The sequence below is a fragment of the Bombus flavifrons genome, chromosome 15 (assembly GCF_040668555.2).
Source record: "Bombus flavifrons isolate JBK064 chromosome 15, iyBomFlav1_principal, whole genome shotgun sequence".
NCBI classification, from domain to species: Eukaryota; Metazoa; Arthropoda; class Insecta; order Hymenoptera; family Apidae; genus Bombus; species Bombus flavifrons.
In genome coordinates, this window is record NC_138456.1 from 11,980,377 (window position 1) to 11,994,978 (window position 14,602).

General features: G+C 36.8%; 1 protein-coding gene across 7 annotated transcripts in view; it reads left to right on the plus strand.

The window, feature by feature from the left end:
- Positions 1 to 14,119, plus strand: part of LOC138187862 (octopamine receptor beta-1R) — a 97,322-nt gene extending 83,203 nt beyond the window's left edge. For 6 of the 7 annotated variants that reach the window (XM_069129084.1, XM_069129079.1, XM_069129080.1 and 3 more), the window contains 2 exons: positions 11,350 to 11,461; positions 13,687 to 14,119. In XM_069129084.1, the coding sequence (XP_068985185.1) occupies positions 11,350 to 11,461; positions 13,687 to 13,897 (323 nt within the window). In that variant the 3' untranslated portion in view covers positions 13,898 to 14,119. The remainder of the gene's footprint in view (positions 1 to 11,349; positions 11,462 to 13,686) is intronic. The other variant, XR_011175273.1, reaches the window with a different exon arrangement.
- The last annotated feature ends 483 nt before the right edge of the window (positions 14,120 to 14,602 follow it).

The window sequence follows — 14,602 nt, forward strand, 5'->3', positions numbered from 1 at the left end:
GAGCAAACGGTAGGCAAATTGGGCATAATTACTACAACTTTCGGGGATGTAGCGAGGATGAGTCGTGGATTATGACATTCGGGAATATTTGGATTGAATATCTGAGATCGATCTTTTGCAACAAGACTTTTATGAACACGTTTATAAACGTTGAAAAGATTTCAATGCGTAATTTCTTGTGCAACTTTTTATTTGCTTCATCCTTTTCCATCTTGCTGAAAGAAACTGTAGAATTATTTATAAAAAATTTTTAAATGCATACAGCAACGCTAAAACGTATAAAACGTCTCAAATGTAATATTCCGTGTAAAATATTTAGGGAGCAAAATGTATCTCTTGTTAGAACCTGTTTCTTTATTCGTAGCCAGAAAAAGGAAAAGAAAAAGAAGAAAAAGAAAAATAGGAAGAAAGCTAGGTTCTTGCTTATTTTCCATTAATTACGAATATTTTTCTCACAACTAAGGAAAACGACACAACAAATAAGAAAAAGAAAGCGAATAAATTTATTTCAAATGAATATCCTATTACTTCGAAAGGTATCACAGAGATTTATAGGTATAGATAACGAGCAATTAATCAAACAAATATTATCGTTACATGGTAGCTTATTATAAATACAAATAATATATATCACTCGCAGACACTTTGCGTTTTCATATATGCTTTAGTTACATATTATATCATTAGCCTATAATATACATCGCCGAATTAATTGCATTAAAGTATTACTTAATATAGAAAGTTAAGAAGCCTTATACAAATAAATATGCCAAGTCATCATACAATGTCCAAACTTCTAGCCAAATATTATATAAGAACGATTCCTACCATTCGATTCTAAAACACAAACACAAATATAATAGTAACATCAACGTTTCAAGATTCACGCCTGCAATTCCCTCAAAAAGGGTATCGTATTCCAAAAACGTACGATCCAATTACTCTAGCTAGCCATCGATCCACGAACAACAAGTCACTGCCATAAAACAACCACAAAAAACTGTACCTAATCCGTTTCAATTCTCGTTATGCAAGTAATTCGACCATCAACTGAAATCGATCCTCGAAACAAGCCCCTGCCCATTTCCAACCTTCGTCCGTATGCAGAAAACGACGGTTGCTCGAATAATTAAAACATTTTCCATCCATATGTAACACCGTGACAAAGAAGTCGGAAACGACGAAAACGAAGAATTGCCGGTTCTCTCGGTTTGAAACACTGCGTCTGACAGAGCGGATACGAAAGATGATTCTAAAGAACCAGCTGCGAACGGCAAAAGGGCGAGGGGGGGGGAGAAGTGGCATGAACAGGAGAAACGCGAGAAAGAAGGGAGAACAGGGGTTGCACGGGGATGCGCGGCGGTGGCAGGGATTTGATCTCTCGCAGGCTGCGGTGTGGGGTAGGTCAGTGAACGCGGTTCCAGCAGGCAGCTCCAACGGGAACACCCCGGGACACCCTCGCCCTCTTCGCTCGCTCACTCGCTCGATATCTGGAAACGACGCCTGCAAGCTCCACAGCAAAGAGGGGAGGAACGCTAGAAGCCATGGATAGAAATAGGCTTCTAATCGTTTCTACGACGTTGCGTGCAATTAGAATGCGTTAATTAGATGTTTAGGGATGAAGAATGGACGAAGAATGGACGAAGAATGGACGAAGAATGGACGAGGAATGAACGAAGAATGAACGAAGAACCGGACGAGTGGAAACGATTAGGATTTGGTTTGCATTAGCCTCGGAGTGGTTTAAATATGTGTCGAAATTTTGCGAGAGCGCCAAGTACCGGCGTTCTTTAAGCTAATTAACTCGTTTTAATGTACATGCATTGACGCGACTATTTAGATAATTGGATTTTCTTTCGTCCGCCTTGTGTAACTTTTTAATGTTACTGAAAACGTATTTTCTTTAGAATTGGCAACGGTTCTTCTTAATCCTGCGACGAGATATTATCCATATCCTCGAACTCTAACAAAAATAGAAACAAAATAGACGATAAATCATGAGTAAAATAAATTATTTTTATAATATCATTGTAATATTTTTTCTATGCAGTATTAATTTTCATTATGGTATTTAGCGAATTCCCTTTCGCTATTTTTATAGTATATTACGGTATTGTACGATATTCTTTTTTTTTTTTTATTACCGATGCATTGAGATGATGAAAAGTATCGATATCAATGTCAATGTCTTGTACCTTGCGTCGCCTCGTGAATGCTGTGCAAACCATTCTTCGTCGAAGCTTTGTCGTCAACGTTATTTGCTATTCGATATTTGTAGCATTCAAAATTTCGAAAATTAGTGTTGGTTTATAAACCCAGCGTAAATCTAGGCAATAAAGCGTCGTCGGAAATCTGACCTCGCGTGAACGAGACCTATTCACGATGGCAACAGAATAAATCTCTGAAATCTTTCAAAGGCAGACTCATCGCACATTTACTAGAAGTATGAAGGCCATCGTGATAAAGGAACACGGCTAGAAATGGAGAAATAACGGCGGTCGCCGCTTTTGATCCCACCGGATCATTTATGAATTGGGAGTTGAGCAAAGAAATCGTAGACGAGATAAGATCTTCTTTCGAAGAACACGTACGCTGATTCTATCGACGAATCCTGACGTAAAGAACATCGATGAAAGGACGAGCAGCAGGCTATCTACGAACGATAGGCTGAATACAGAATAGGCTTTTGGAAAAAAATTAGACCAAAAATTAGGCCGACGAACTCACGGGATTTTATAGAAACAGAGCTGGATGAAGCGACGACGAAGGTACAAGATCTACTCCATCTAGCTAGATTGAATTTACATAAAGAATAAGACATCCTTCGAAGAAGCTTCGTTTCCGGCTGCAGATTTGCCGTGCAGATTGAACTAGTCTGTTAGTCAGGATTTCGATGAATTTGAGAATTGGGTCGTTACAGGGTATGCTGCGAGAGAAGATGTTTAAATGTTTTACCAACGAACGACGGATGACATTACGTTGAAAAGGTGCGACTTCGAGGTCGAGCCAACGGAAGTTTTTATGTAATCTCTTGATTGTTGCCATATTATATGCCATATATATATTATTCATGTGTGTTATTCAATGTTTCAGTAGGATAAACTAGTATCAAAACTAAAGAGGAGCGAGGGTAGTGAGTTAAATATTTCAAAATCTATTACATTGATGCAAATACTAGTTACATATATGGCGAAAATTATCATTGAACGCACGTTCATATTTCCGCAGATTAGATCCACGGTACATACAATAACGGTAAAATACAACTTTTCAATCAAATAAAATTCCTTTATCTTAATACATTATTTTTTGTTAAAACAGACTTTTCTAGTCCGAGTAACGATTCCTTTATTCATTTTCTGTCTATTTAATCTGTAAATTACACGAATCATAATCTTTACAACGAATCAAATGCTTCATCAGCTAATCACGAACGTGGTTGATTGCTAATCGATGACAATTTAAGGCATACGGTTATTCATAGTTGTGCGTGCTAGCGAAACAAACGATAGGTAATTCAGCAAGCAGTTCCAGCTGTCGGAATCGTAATTCACCGTCGTATTCTACACACACACACATACACGTCCATCGCGGCCCATACCCCGATGCGGATTATAATACAATACGATAGACGACACCATGGAAAATGTTCGAACAAAACGACTGCGATTTCCATTTACATCGACGCTTCTATCGACTGAATATTCAGCGTAGCTTTAAATGACGTGATAAATATCGTAACGATAAAAACGACACTCGCTGTTACAACCAAGTTACAGTGTGTCTCTACAATTTTGGATGCCAACAGATATTTCTTTTACATTTAAACCTTGAGTGCCTATCGTGGAGTTAATTGCCAAGAAACCAGCCTAAATTTAAAATTAAAACTGATAACGATCGTAACGTTTTTCCTCGTAATACCAATAACGATCAATTAAGAGAACGGCGAACAATTTCTCACGATCGACTTTACATTTTCTCTCGATAGTCACAGCAGACAGTGTCAGATTTTTCTTCCGGTCGAAGATCTACAGGAGATAGACGGTTTCCGTCTGGAGCGTCGACGTGACCGGTAAAGACAGATCGCTCGATTTCTCCCAGACCATCTCTGAGTCGCGTCGTGTCTTTAATAACAAAAGCGGTGAGAAAGAATGACATTAATTCGCAGCATCTAATGCAATTTGTTACGCGACAAACTACGCGTAGGAAAAGGATTGGGTTTCAAACTCTTTTTCTTCTTCTTCGCTGCTAGCCAATCTTTCCTTGGTCCTTCGTCGTCGAGAAGATTGATTCGATATACGACTCCGTAAAAAGTATCTACCCGGTTTTACTTTTCTTTAAAGGAAGACGAAGGGGAAACGGCAGCCAAGGAAGAGGAGGAAGGGGCAAAGACGAGAATGAGAATAAAAGTGGGAGACGAATCTCATTAAGCTCGCGACTGAAAGCACTGAAACAGAATCACCAGAGACTTTATTAGCTTAGATTTTACGAATCGGCATTGTCGATGTACGCTAATGCGATATTCTTTTCTTTTTCTTTTTTTTTTCTTTCTCTTTTCTTATGAACACTCATGGGGATTCGCAGGTTTGAATTCCTTGGTGAAGCTGAACAGCGAATTTTGAGAAAGAAAAAAATCTTGTTCGTAAAGTCTTAGCTAATTCGTGGCTGGGTTTATTTAGACTTGTATTTTTTTAAGGCGTTCGTCTTGGTCTACGATGACTGTGTTTATCTAGTAAATTGGTTGAATCAAGCAACAAAATATTATAGATTCTGAAAGTAGAAAGTTCATAGAATAAGAAGTATAATTACTGAAATTGCAATCTTCCTCCGCAAATCCAATCCAACCAAACTACCAACCAAATAGAACGTAACTCGCACGGGCGTTCGTTTTTCGCATGAATTTAATCGGTCGAGTTTCTAAAACAAGACGTGTCCGTTGAAAGTTGTCCTAAAGTGTCGCCTACCTCTAAGAACCTCTTACTGCTTAATCGACTCGCAGCAAACACGAAGTTCCTGCAGCTTTCGAGGCTCATTCGATCTTGAATAACATTTCGACAATGGCGGCGGGCGCATTAGACATGTATTGAATTCGACGGCCATCGTTGTGTTTTGTGTTTGCCCTTACCTAACTTCTCGAACAATGAGAATCTTGATGGTAATATGAAATAGCTACACGTTTCGAATGTACGACGTGTCGAGAAAGTGAGAAATGAGTAAGTATTCCACTTACTTGCAGTTCTTTTCGACTGTACGCTTATACGATCGATATCATTCTTTAAATTAGTGTACCACATTTCTAATAATAAGAGACCGGTAAGAAATCGTTCTGGTTCTCTCTCTCTCTTCCTCCCTCTCTATCTATCTATCTATCTATCCATCTATCTACCCATCTATCTATCCATTTATCTATCTACCCATCTATCTATCTATCTATCTATCTATCTATCTATCTATCTATCTATCTATCTATCTATCTATCTATCTATCTATCTAATCTAAAAAGCTCGAAAGTGCCAAACGGTGAAGACTAGGTGTGGACGATCGGCGTATCTGTAAATATCAAAAGAAATCGTGCCGTACTTTTAAATATACGTATAATGCTATGACTTGTAATATTTCTAATACAAATAATTAATTATATAATTGATTATATGATTTTATTCGCCTTCTTCAGCTTTCCGTAAAAATCCTTTTGTTTAGTAGCTTAATAATTTACTAATAGTACCAAAAGTTTTCCCACAACGAATAATAGGTTCATAACTTTTTACAAGTCGATGTATGTCTGGAAAAATGTCCATTCTCACAACACATTCGCAAAGATTCAAATTGAAAGTGACGCGAAATTTGCGACAGTCTACGGTCAGAGATGATTGCCATGTTTGAGCGAATGATTTAATTTTCCACCGTCTGGGTATCAAATAAAAATGATACTTTTTAGATCTTAGGGGATTTTTAGGGTCGCCGAAAGTGAAAACGAGGGTCGTTTTCCAAAGAAATAAGGCGTACAAAATTTCGATCCACCTGTTGATGTGTAACGCTCTCCTGGCTTTTGACGATACTTCTTATGCATTTGAATCGTGGATATCGGATTAGGTTTTGGTCATTTTTTATTTTCCGTTCACGACGCCGTAAGATGGTGGCCAGTTAGATGACGATCTTTTACAGAAAACGGCAGGCGGTAAACGGAGTAATTGGCATTTGGAGCAAACTCAATACATCAATGATATTCGTTTTTAATCGAGTTATAACTAACAGACATTTCTTACAGTCTGGCGTGCATGCACTTGCGCCACAGGGTTTTCATCGGATGGATCGACAGAACATCCAGGCTTGTCCAATTGTCGTTTATGATATGCATACTATACGCTATAGACAAAAGATAAGAGTTCGGCTTGGGTAAGATCGTTATATTCGGCAGTTACGATGCTTCTCTTAAGCTGCTTGGCAACCAATACTAACGCATACGCTGCTACCGGCGAAAAAATGATTATTAAGGCTGTGTTATACATGTAGGAAAAAAGTGTTCAAAACGTTAAAAATTATAGAAATCAGAGAGGTGACAGTACCTCTAATTAATTTGTCAGATTTCCACTTAGGTTTCATTACTTTTCAGTTAAGTTCATAAAGATATATAGAAATGCGACAAAATCCGCAATCCCGTAACAATTATAATTATATCGAAAAAATCTATATAATATAGGTATACGTAAGTAAATAAGTCGAAACTGCATTAATCCTCGACCCAATGGAAATTAGAAAATAACAATTACATCGCAACTAGCAATTACCTTACACCACGATTACTTTGCAAAAGTAACAAGATAAACGTCCCACGATCGATATTTCTAATTAAAACAATTTACGAATGCTTGTGCGATTCACTGCAGTGGGACAAAAGCGACGTGGTAATCCTCGTTCAACTAGAACCGCATATTGTCCGAAAGTGGGACAATGTCGTTTCCTTAAAGTCACGTGCGTCGTGTATCCGTCGTGTCTTCACTCTCCAACTCTCCGTGCGTAATTTCGCAGAGGCATACGCGCCTCCACTTGCCAATTACACCACGTTACCAGCACGATTACGAGGACAACCGGACGATCGAATGGTTTTTGCACCGGTCCACAATGGTTACAATCACCTGACATCTTGCAATGCACTCGAGATACGTGGTAATTGAATGAAAGATGGAGGCCATTTAGGTTCTCATGTAAATTCGGAGGATTATTTTTTCTTCCTTTTTTCTCTTTCTTTCTGTTTTTGTTCATTTGGAGATTGAGAACTTTGAGATTGCAGTGGCTCGTCGGGTTTTGTTTTTTGAAGAATGGTGAATGTATTATATCAGGTTGTGTAGTAAGTAGACTACGGATATTTGTACAAATTCCTAGTTCTACTAATATATATATATATTCATTTTACTATTTTATTCTTATTATTCTTGTTATATTCTTGGCATGTATTACAAGCATAGGTAATAATAAGGTTACAAATATAAGTAAGGAAGTAATAACGTTACAAAAGTATACGAGGAGATATATGCGTGTAAAAGCATTGAATAACGATCTTTCTTTGATACAGCGTTCATTTGCGCTATTCTTTCGAGTCCTATTCCTATCTTTGCTACTGCTAATAGTAACTAATATCGCACTGTCCTAACCGAAGGTATGCTGTTTAGGGTTCGAGGCAAATTCCTCCAATTCTCGTTGCACTCTGTATCTAGTAGCGTTAATTCTAAGCTATGAAATAAACGAATATACGATATGACTGACATGTTAAATCAAAGAAAGAAACAAATATCAAATAATTATTGCTTATTATACGATTTTCTTCTATAAAATTGCAAGAAACAACTGCAAAACACAATCTGTAGTGGACGTTTTATATCAATCCACTATAATAACGAACGTGTTGGTTTTCAATCAATTTCACCATATCGTTATACATTGTTCGCAATACATCGTTCACACAGTAAGAAGTATAGAAAAAGTATAAAAAGTGTGCAAAGTTTTAACGTAGCCATAGTCTCCGAAATAAGAGGTTGCGGTTACTACGGTTAGAAATGAACGAGAATCTGGATAGGTACCTTCAAGTTTTAGCGCTTTCATGATTCACTGTAGTACGAATATACTCATATATGGAAGAATCAAACTATATAAAATATAATTGACTACAAATGTTGTACTACAAATGTTATATCCTACTTATGGGGGGACTATCGATTAATTAGTATTAATTATCGATGATTGATTAATATTTTTGTTATTAGCCATAGTCAAGTGTTTAGATGCAAATATCTGTACAGGCAAGAAGTACATCAAATTTCTCGATAACGTTTTAAATGTTTAAATTGCAACTATTTCATAAAAGTCATAAATATATGAGTAATGTATTTTATATTTTAATGGAGCGATTATAATCTCTATATCTCGGAATCAATGGAGATCTACTTCCTTGGAGTTATATTTTTAAAGACGATAGTCACACATTCGCTAGATATGTCAAATAATATCTTTCAAACGCAATTCTTCTCGAAATTCTGTATCCATCACACCGCGTATAAAATCGATCCCATCTGCTCACGACCAGAATTACGAGTCAAGAATCTCCATATTTAACCCTGTTGTCACTCGATGTTCCACTATTCGAATCCGAAAATGCTACACATATTTCGAACCGTATGAATTCGTCGGCGTGCTTGATAGACCGACGAGTAATTGCGTGTGTACACTTAAATCGGCCGCGCCGTTGCACGGGGTTGAAGCTTCCTGCATTCTAATAGATGGGCGGCGCATCGATCGTACGAAAGCGAAGAAGTCGGTGAGCATCGACCAACCAACCTAAATCTGGCTGACCGGGTTCGAGCATGCGAACCCGTCGGCTTTCGGCTTTCGGCTTTCGGCTTTCGGTTTTCGGATACGACCGTTTTCTCATTCTGCAGCTGTGCATTATCTAAACACTGCTTGGACATCACCCCGTCGAAACTGATACGCTATTTTTCGTAGAAAGAAGAGATATCAACGACGCAAAGCCACAGTGGCTGCAAAAAGTTTCTGTACACCGCTGCATTTATCATTGTATTTTTATGCCAATTGTGCAATTAGATCGAACTATATTAACCCTTCAACCGCTTTATAATTAACGATCGGACAAACAAACAGTAGCTTCGTTGCTTCGATATGCCAGCGTATTGGTTCGATCGACGCCCACGAAAAACCTTCTCGAGTACGTATCAACGCAACTCTCTTTATCAATAATATTTCTCTGTTTTTCTCGACTAAAGTGGGATATTAGATACCAACGTTGCAGTAAACCCGAGTGATTTTATCATGCTAAATTCTTAGAGATACGATATTTATTTTCTTGTTCGTTCGAAAATTATTCCCTATTAATCGAAGACGAATCGCAGTTAGATGAGCGCGAAGTGAAGATTTCCAAATTTATCTGTATTCGTTCAACATTTTCGTCATTGAAATTTATAATTAGATAAGATTAACAAAAGGAGTCATAATCTTTGTATATTCCTTCGAAACAAAGTTTCTCAATATTACTGGCATCACTATGAAATACTATTAATTTATTTCGATTCATTTGGAAAATGTTTCGTATATCTTAGAAACAATATTTTGGAACGTAATTGAGATCAAAATCAACGCAAGAAAACGTTCAAATTTACTAACATTTTCTCAGATATCCAACCGAAATAAAATAAAATTTGATTCATTCTACTATTCACTCGGCTTAGATCTCTTTGAATTTATTAGGAAACCGATTTCTAGTTTTTATAAATTATTCAAAATTAAATGTCAATCCCATCCTTTTCATTAAGACTGCAACTGCCAAACTCTTCTTTTATTCAAAACGTGACTACAGAACATATTCGAATTCGTTCGACGATTCCAACATACTTTTTTTACTGCCCAAATAGGCGATCGAGATGTTAGCGCTAGAATTCAGATTCATTCTCAATGAGGTTCGTCAACGTGCGCAACGCACAATCGCGCGTCGTTCTTGCGATATATTAAATAATACGATGGACGTGAGGTCGTTCCGATAGAACAATGGACGATAATACAAAGATCCAGTTAAAAGTTGAAAACGATCGAGCGTGGGAGGACTTGAATACTATGTGCGGGGAAATTTTCTTCCGACAATAGAGTGTTTCCGTTTGTTCGATTGAACAAATATTTTCCTAAACCAAGGTAAAAATGAAAAACAGTTAGAGACTCGTATAACCTGTTTTAGAAATAGAAACATCGTTAGAAAATTTAAATCATTCTCTGTTTTTAAACAGAATAATGAACAGAAAACATTTAAATGAAGAAAAAGAAGAGAAATCGTTGTTATCCTGCAATAAAATATCGCGAAACAAACGAATAATGCACAATGATGGAAATATTGTGTTGAAATATGGAAACGCGATGGAATATTTCACCGTCATATAAAAAATTTTAACGGTTCGTTGTATTAAATTATAATTAACGAGCGCTTTAAGATCCCGGTGAATTTTTGAACAAAAAATGACAAATTTTCACTTCATTCGTTTCATTGTTATAAAATTCTCTATCAACCGTGATATTTATTACAAAAGTGCCGGCTTTCATGCTTTAATTATATCACAATCGTGCATTAATCCATAACTGAACAATTCCTTTAAGTATCGTAACTCCGTTAATAGATAATTTTCGTTGGAGAGTAAAATATAATCTAAGTAAATATCATCTAAGTCTAGTCTAGTACGTCTACGATCTAACATCTAAAGTTTAAAAGTCATCGACATATTTATCCGGTTTTACAACCATTGTCGAAGCTAACGTGCCTTTGATATAGTACTATGCCTTCTTATCAATCGAAATTACCAGTCTTTAATACATGTGTAACATCGAGTCTTTCCTCGCACATTTTCTTTCTTTGAAACACTTCAAAACGCACTACAATTTTTCTGATTTATCTGACGCTAGAGTCAATTTTGTCAGTTCTGTTATCTTATTCAGCTGTTAGCCCGGAATTTTTCAATTAGTTTCCTGTTCTTTTTGCGAATATCTCGGAAACTGAGCGAATCCACCCCTTACATGTATAGGAAGAAGGTTATTCGAAATAAGTGTTATTGACTTTTACAACATACTCAAAAATCATCGAAATCAGAGACTAGTCAGCTTTTCCATAGTTTCAGCCAATCATAAAACTAAAAATCATTGTAACGTTAATGATTTTCTACTTTAGCTATGAAAAGTTGTCGCTTACCGTTCTATATTTAACTTTAACTGTACCCTTTAACTTCAGCCGCGAAACTAAACGGTATTACGTTATTCGATACGTTAAGAGCTATGTATTAATATAAATTTATATTTTTTCAGGTACTTCGATACGACAGCAAACGAAGAGCTGGAGAGCCGAGCATAAAGCTGCGAGGACGCTTGGAATAATAATGGGAGCGTTCCTCCTTTGCTGGCTACCATTTTTCCTTTGGTAGGTAGAGACTACCTTACGATCCAAGTAAATTCAAATTAACCGAACTGTAAGATACTTGCCGCACTTTCCGGCAATATTCCGGTCATTTCGTTCGTCTGAATCGACAAGTCTAAAGATCCTAAATTAATATTGTGAATATTATGATTGTGAATTAGAATGGAAAAAATATAGAAAATTGAAAATATCGCGACATTTCAAGGTTTCGAAGGAAGTCGAATTCTCTCGATTCTTTTTGTGTTCTTTTTGTGTTCTTTTTGTGTTCTTTTTGTGAGCTAAACGAATGGAGAAAAAGATTGTTTTATTAGCTTTGCTTTTTGTGGCATGTGTGTTGAAGTCATATATGGAAAATTTCGAATCAATCGGTCAACTGGGACTTTGATCTCGTGTTTGATGTCGTATCGACCATCTCAGGAAATACGGCTCTGCAAACCTCTCTGATTCTTCTAACTTTACGAATGCGAAAACATCCTTTTCCACCCGTACTTTCAAACACCTAATGCCAAAAGAATCGTTTCTTTTCTTCCTTTTTGGAAGGTTTAGATTAGAAAATCTCTTTAACGCTTGAGTATATACATATTTATATGTTTACTTTATATGTTATTACGTTTATATGAATTCTTCTTGCGCTATCGATAAAACGAATTTTTTTCCAAGTCATTCATTGTATGTGATACATATATCGAGTGGCTACATTTCCTTTCACATATCCTCGTTTTCAAACGAAGCCATTCTTCATTAGGTTTTACGCTTCACTCACATATTATATATCAAGTTTTCATAGTTAGATGAAAGTACTATTACATGAAACGAAATTTACCATACTATACCTGAATTTAATTAATTAGTATTTAAATGTTCTATTGGATGCAAAAATGTACAATCACTTTTTATATTTACATATTTATAAGAATGTTTTTCCTTGTGCTACCACCAAGTAAAACCAAGGTTTTAACTAAACCTTCGTACTAACCTCTTTCATTCCATCATATATTCTATATATTACAATACGTACTACACTACGTACTATAGATATTCTAGATATAGATATAAAACACTTGGATACTTTCCTATTTGCGTCGCCTCGCGCATCTATCTACTCATAAATCTCGCGACCAGAAAAGCGAGACCCTGTTCCACATCAACGGACCAAGACTAGACAGAAACTGCGATTCGTATCGGTCGCGTATAAGCACGGACGAGGTTCGCTAGGAGCTTAGAAGCTTCTTCTGTTCAGCAGGATTTCGTTCCGACGGCCAAGTTTCACTACAGTCGGTGAATACTCACGAAAGTTGAGCCACGCGCATGTTTTATTAATGCAAAGCCGATCTGTGTGCATCTCGAGTCGAGTTTACCGAGAGTTTACTCCTCTTTTCGCATGGAATCTAACTGTTTTCCTGACTAAGCGAGGCGGCCACGGTGTTCCATAGGAAATAGCACTAGCTTCTTACCGCTGGGAATAATACGGTGACCAGCAGTCGCAGGATATTTCAGATTTAATGAAAATCGTCCGTGTCAAACCGCACTTCGAACGTTGCAAGCACTTGCGGCACAGCTTTACGATACGACTCTTGAATACGTTGCGCGAAACTTTGATTTATCAGTTAAATTAATCGAGTTAACTGCCGTTGATAAAGATCCCGCTTTCGTTGGCGTGGAAATTTCAAGTTGGCGAAAGTTTCGGAATCTTCGTTTCTAAAGCGAGAGTTCAGGCCAATAGTAGTTTTCGTTAAGAACTACCACGTGCTTAGATTTAGATTCTACGAAAATTTCTTGTACCAATGAAGTTTATAGTGATATTTGTCTTGGTGGAGAACATCTTTCTGAGACGAGGAAAGCTTAAGAATTCAAAGATTTCGAAGCTTTCTTCGGGGAAATTAGGCACTTTACAGTATCATCATCATCATCATCATCATCATCATCATCATCATCATCATCATCAAATTCTTCTCTCAAAGCTTAAATAAAAAGCCAGAACCTAATAAAAGTTTTCCATTGAACATTTGATACGGTGTAACTGTTAACATTGGTATACATACGTCGAAAAGTTCCATCCCTTTAGCAAATCTGTTTTCTTTCTCCTTTCCTTCGTGTCCCATTTTGTGCTTTTCTCTCTTTCTTCTTTTTTTTTTTTTTTAATTGGATCTCAAGGTAATCCAATCTCACCACGAACGATACTTTGTAGAAATACATCCAACCGACGTATAAATATTCTTATTTTCCAGGTATCTAACGACGACTCTATGCGGCGAGGCCTGCTACTGTCCAGACACGGTGGTATCCGTCCTCTTCTGGATAGGTTACTTCAACAGCGCCCTGAACCCGCTTATTTATGCGTACTTCAACCGCGACTTCCGCGAGGCCTTCAAGGACACGCTGATGAGCGCCCTGCCGTGTTGTGCGAGCTGCTGGAAAACTCCGTCAGAGTTCGTCTAGCGAAAGAAACCCCCGTGAACAGTCGCGTCGAGCAAGCTGTGTTTTGCGATCCACAAAAGAAATCGGTATCGACTCATTCGTCGAGCGATCGTCCAACTTGCCGTGCTAGGAAACATTACAATAATGGACCTCGTTGTCTGTCGATAATGTAACCAATCCAATCTACTGACTTGATTAATTCGAGAGTGATCGAAGAAATAACGAAAGACGACGGTACTACGATAAAGATATCGCTTTTCGAATATGAAGTGAAAAAGCTATCTGACTGGAAACTTTTGTACATCTGTTAAAAGAAAAAAAAAAAAAAAAAAAAAAAAATGAAAAAATAGTTAAGAAATGATTCGATAAATCGTATTGAATCATAATTGCAGTTTATTTATTTATTTATAAATCACCAAATTGTGTGGATTATTTTGTAGAATTATTAAAGAAAATGAGAAAACGATCAAGGGATGATTCTGCGATGTAATTTATAAAATATAATAAATAATTCATAAAATATAAAGCTTAAACTCTAATTGAAAAATACGTCTATTATGAGGAATATTCCTCTGAATATCATCAACAAGAAGCAATAGCTTGCACAACAGTTGTCTTAATAAATAAATTTGTTACTTAAAACTATTTTTCTTTTATTGTTAGTAGACTCAAAGGATAGTAATCTCAAAGGAGTATGACGAAAAATGAAATTTTGATAGTTTCCCT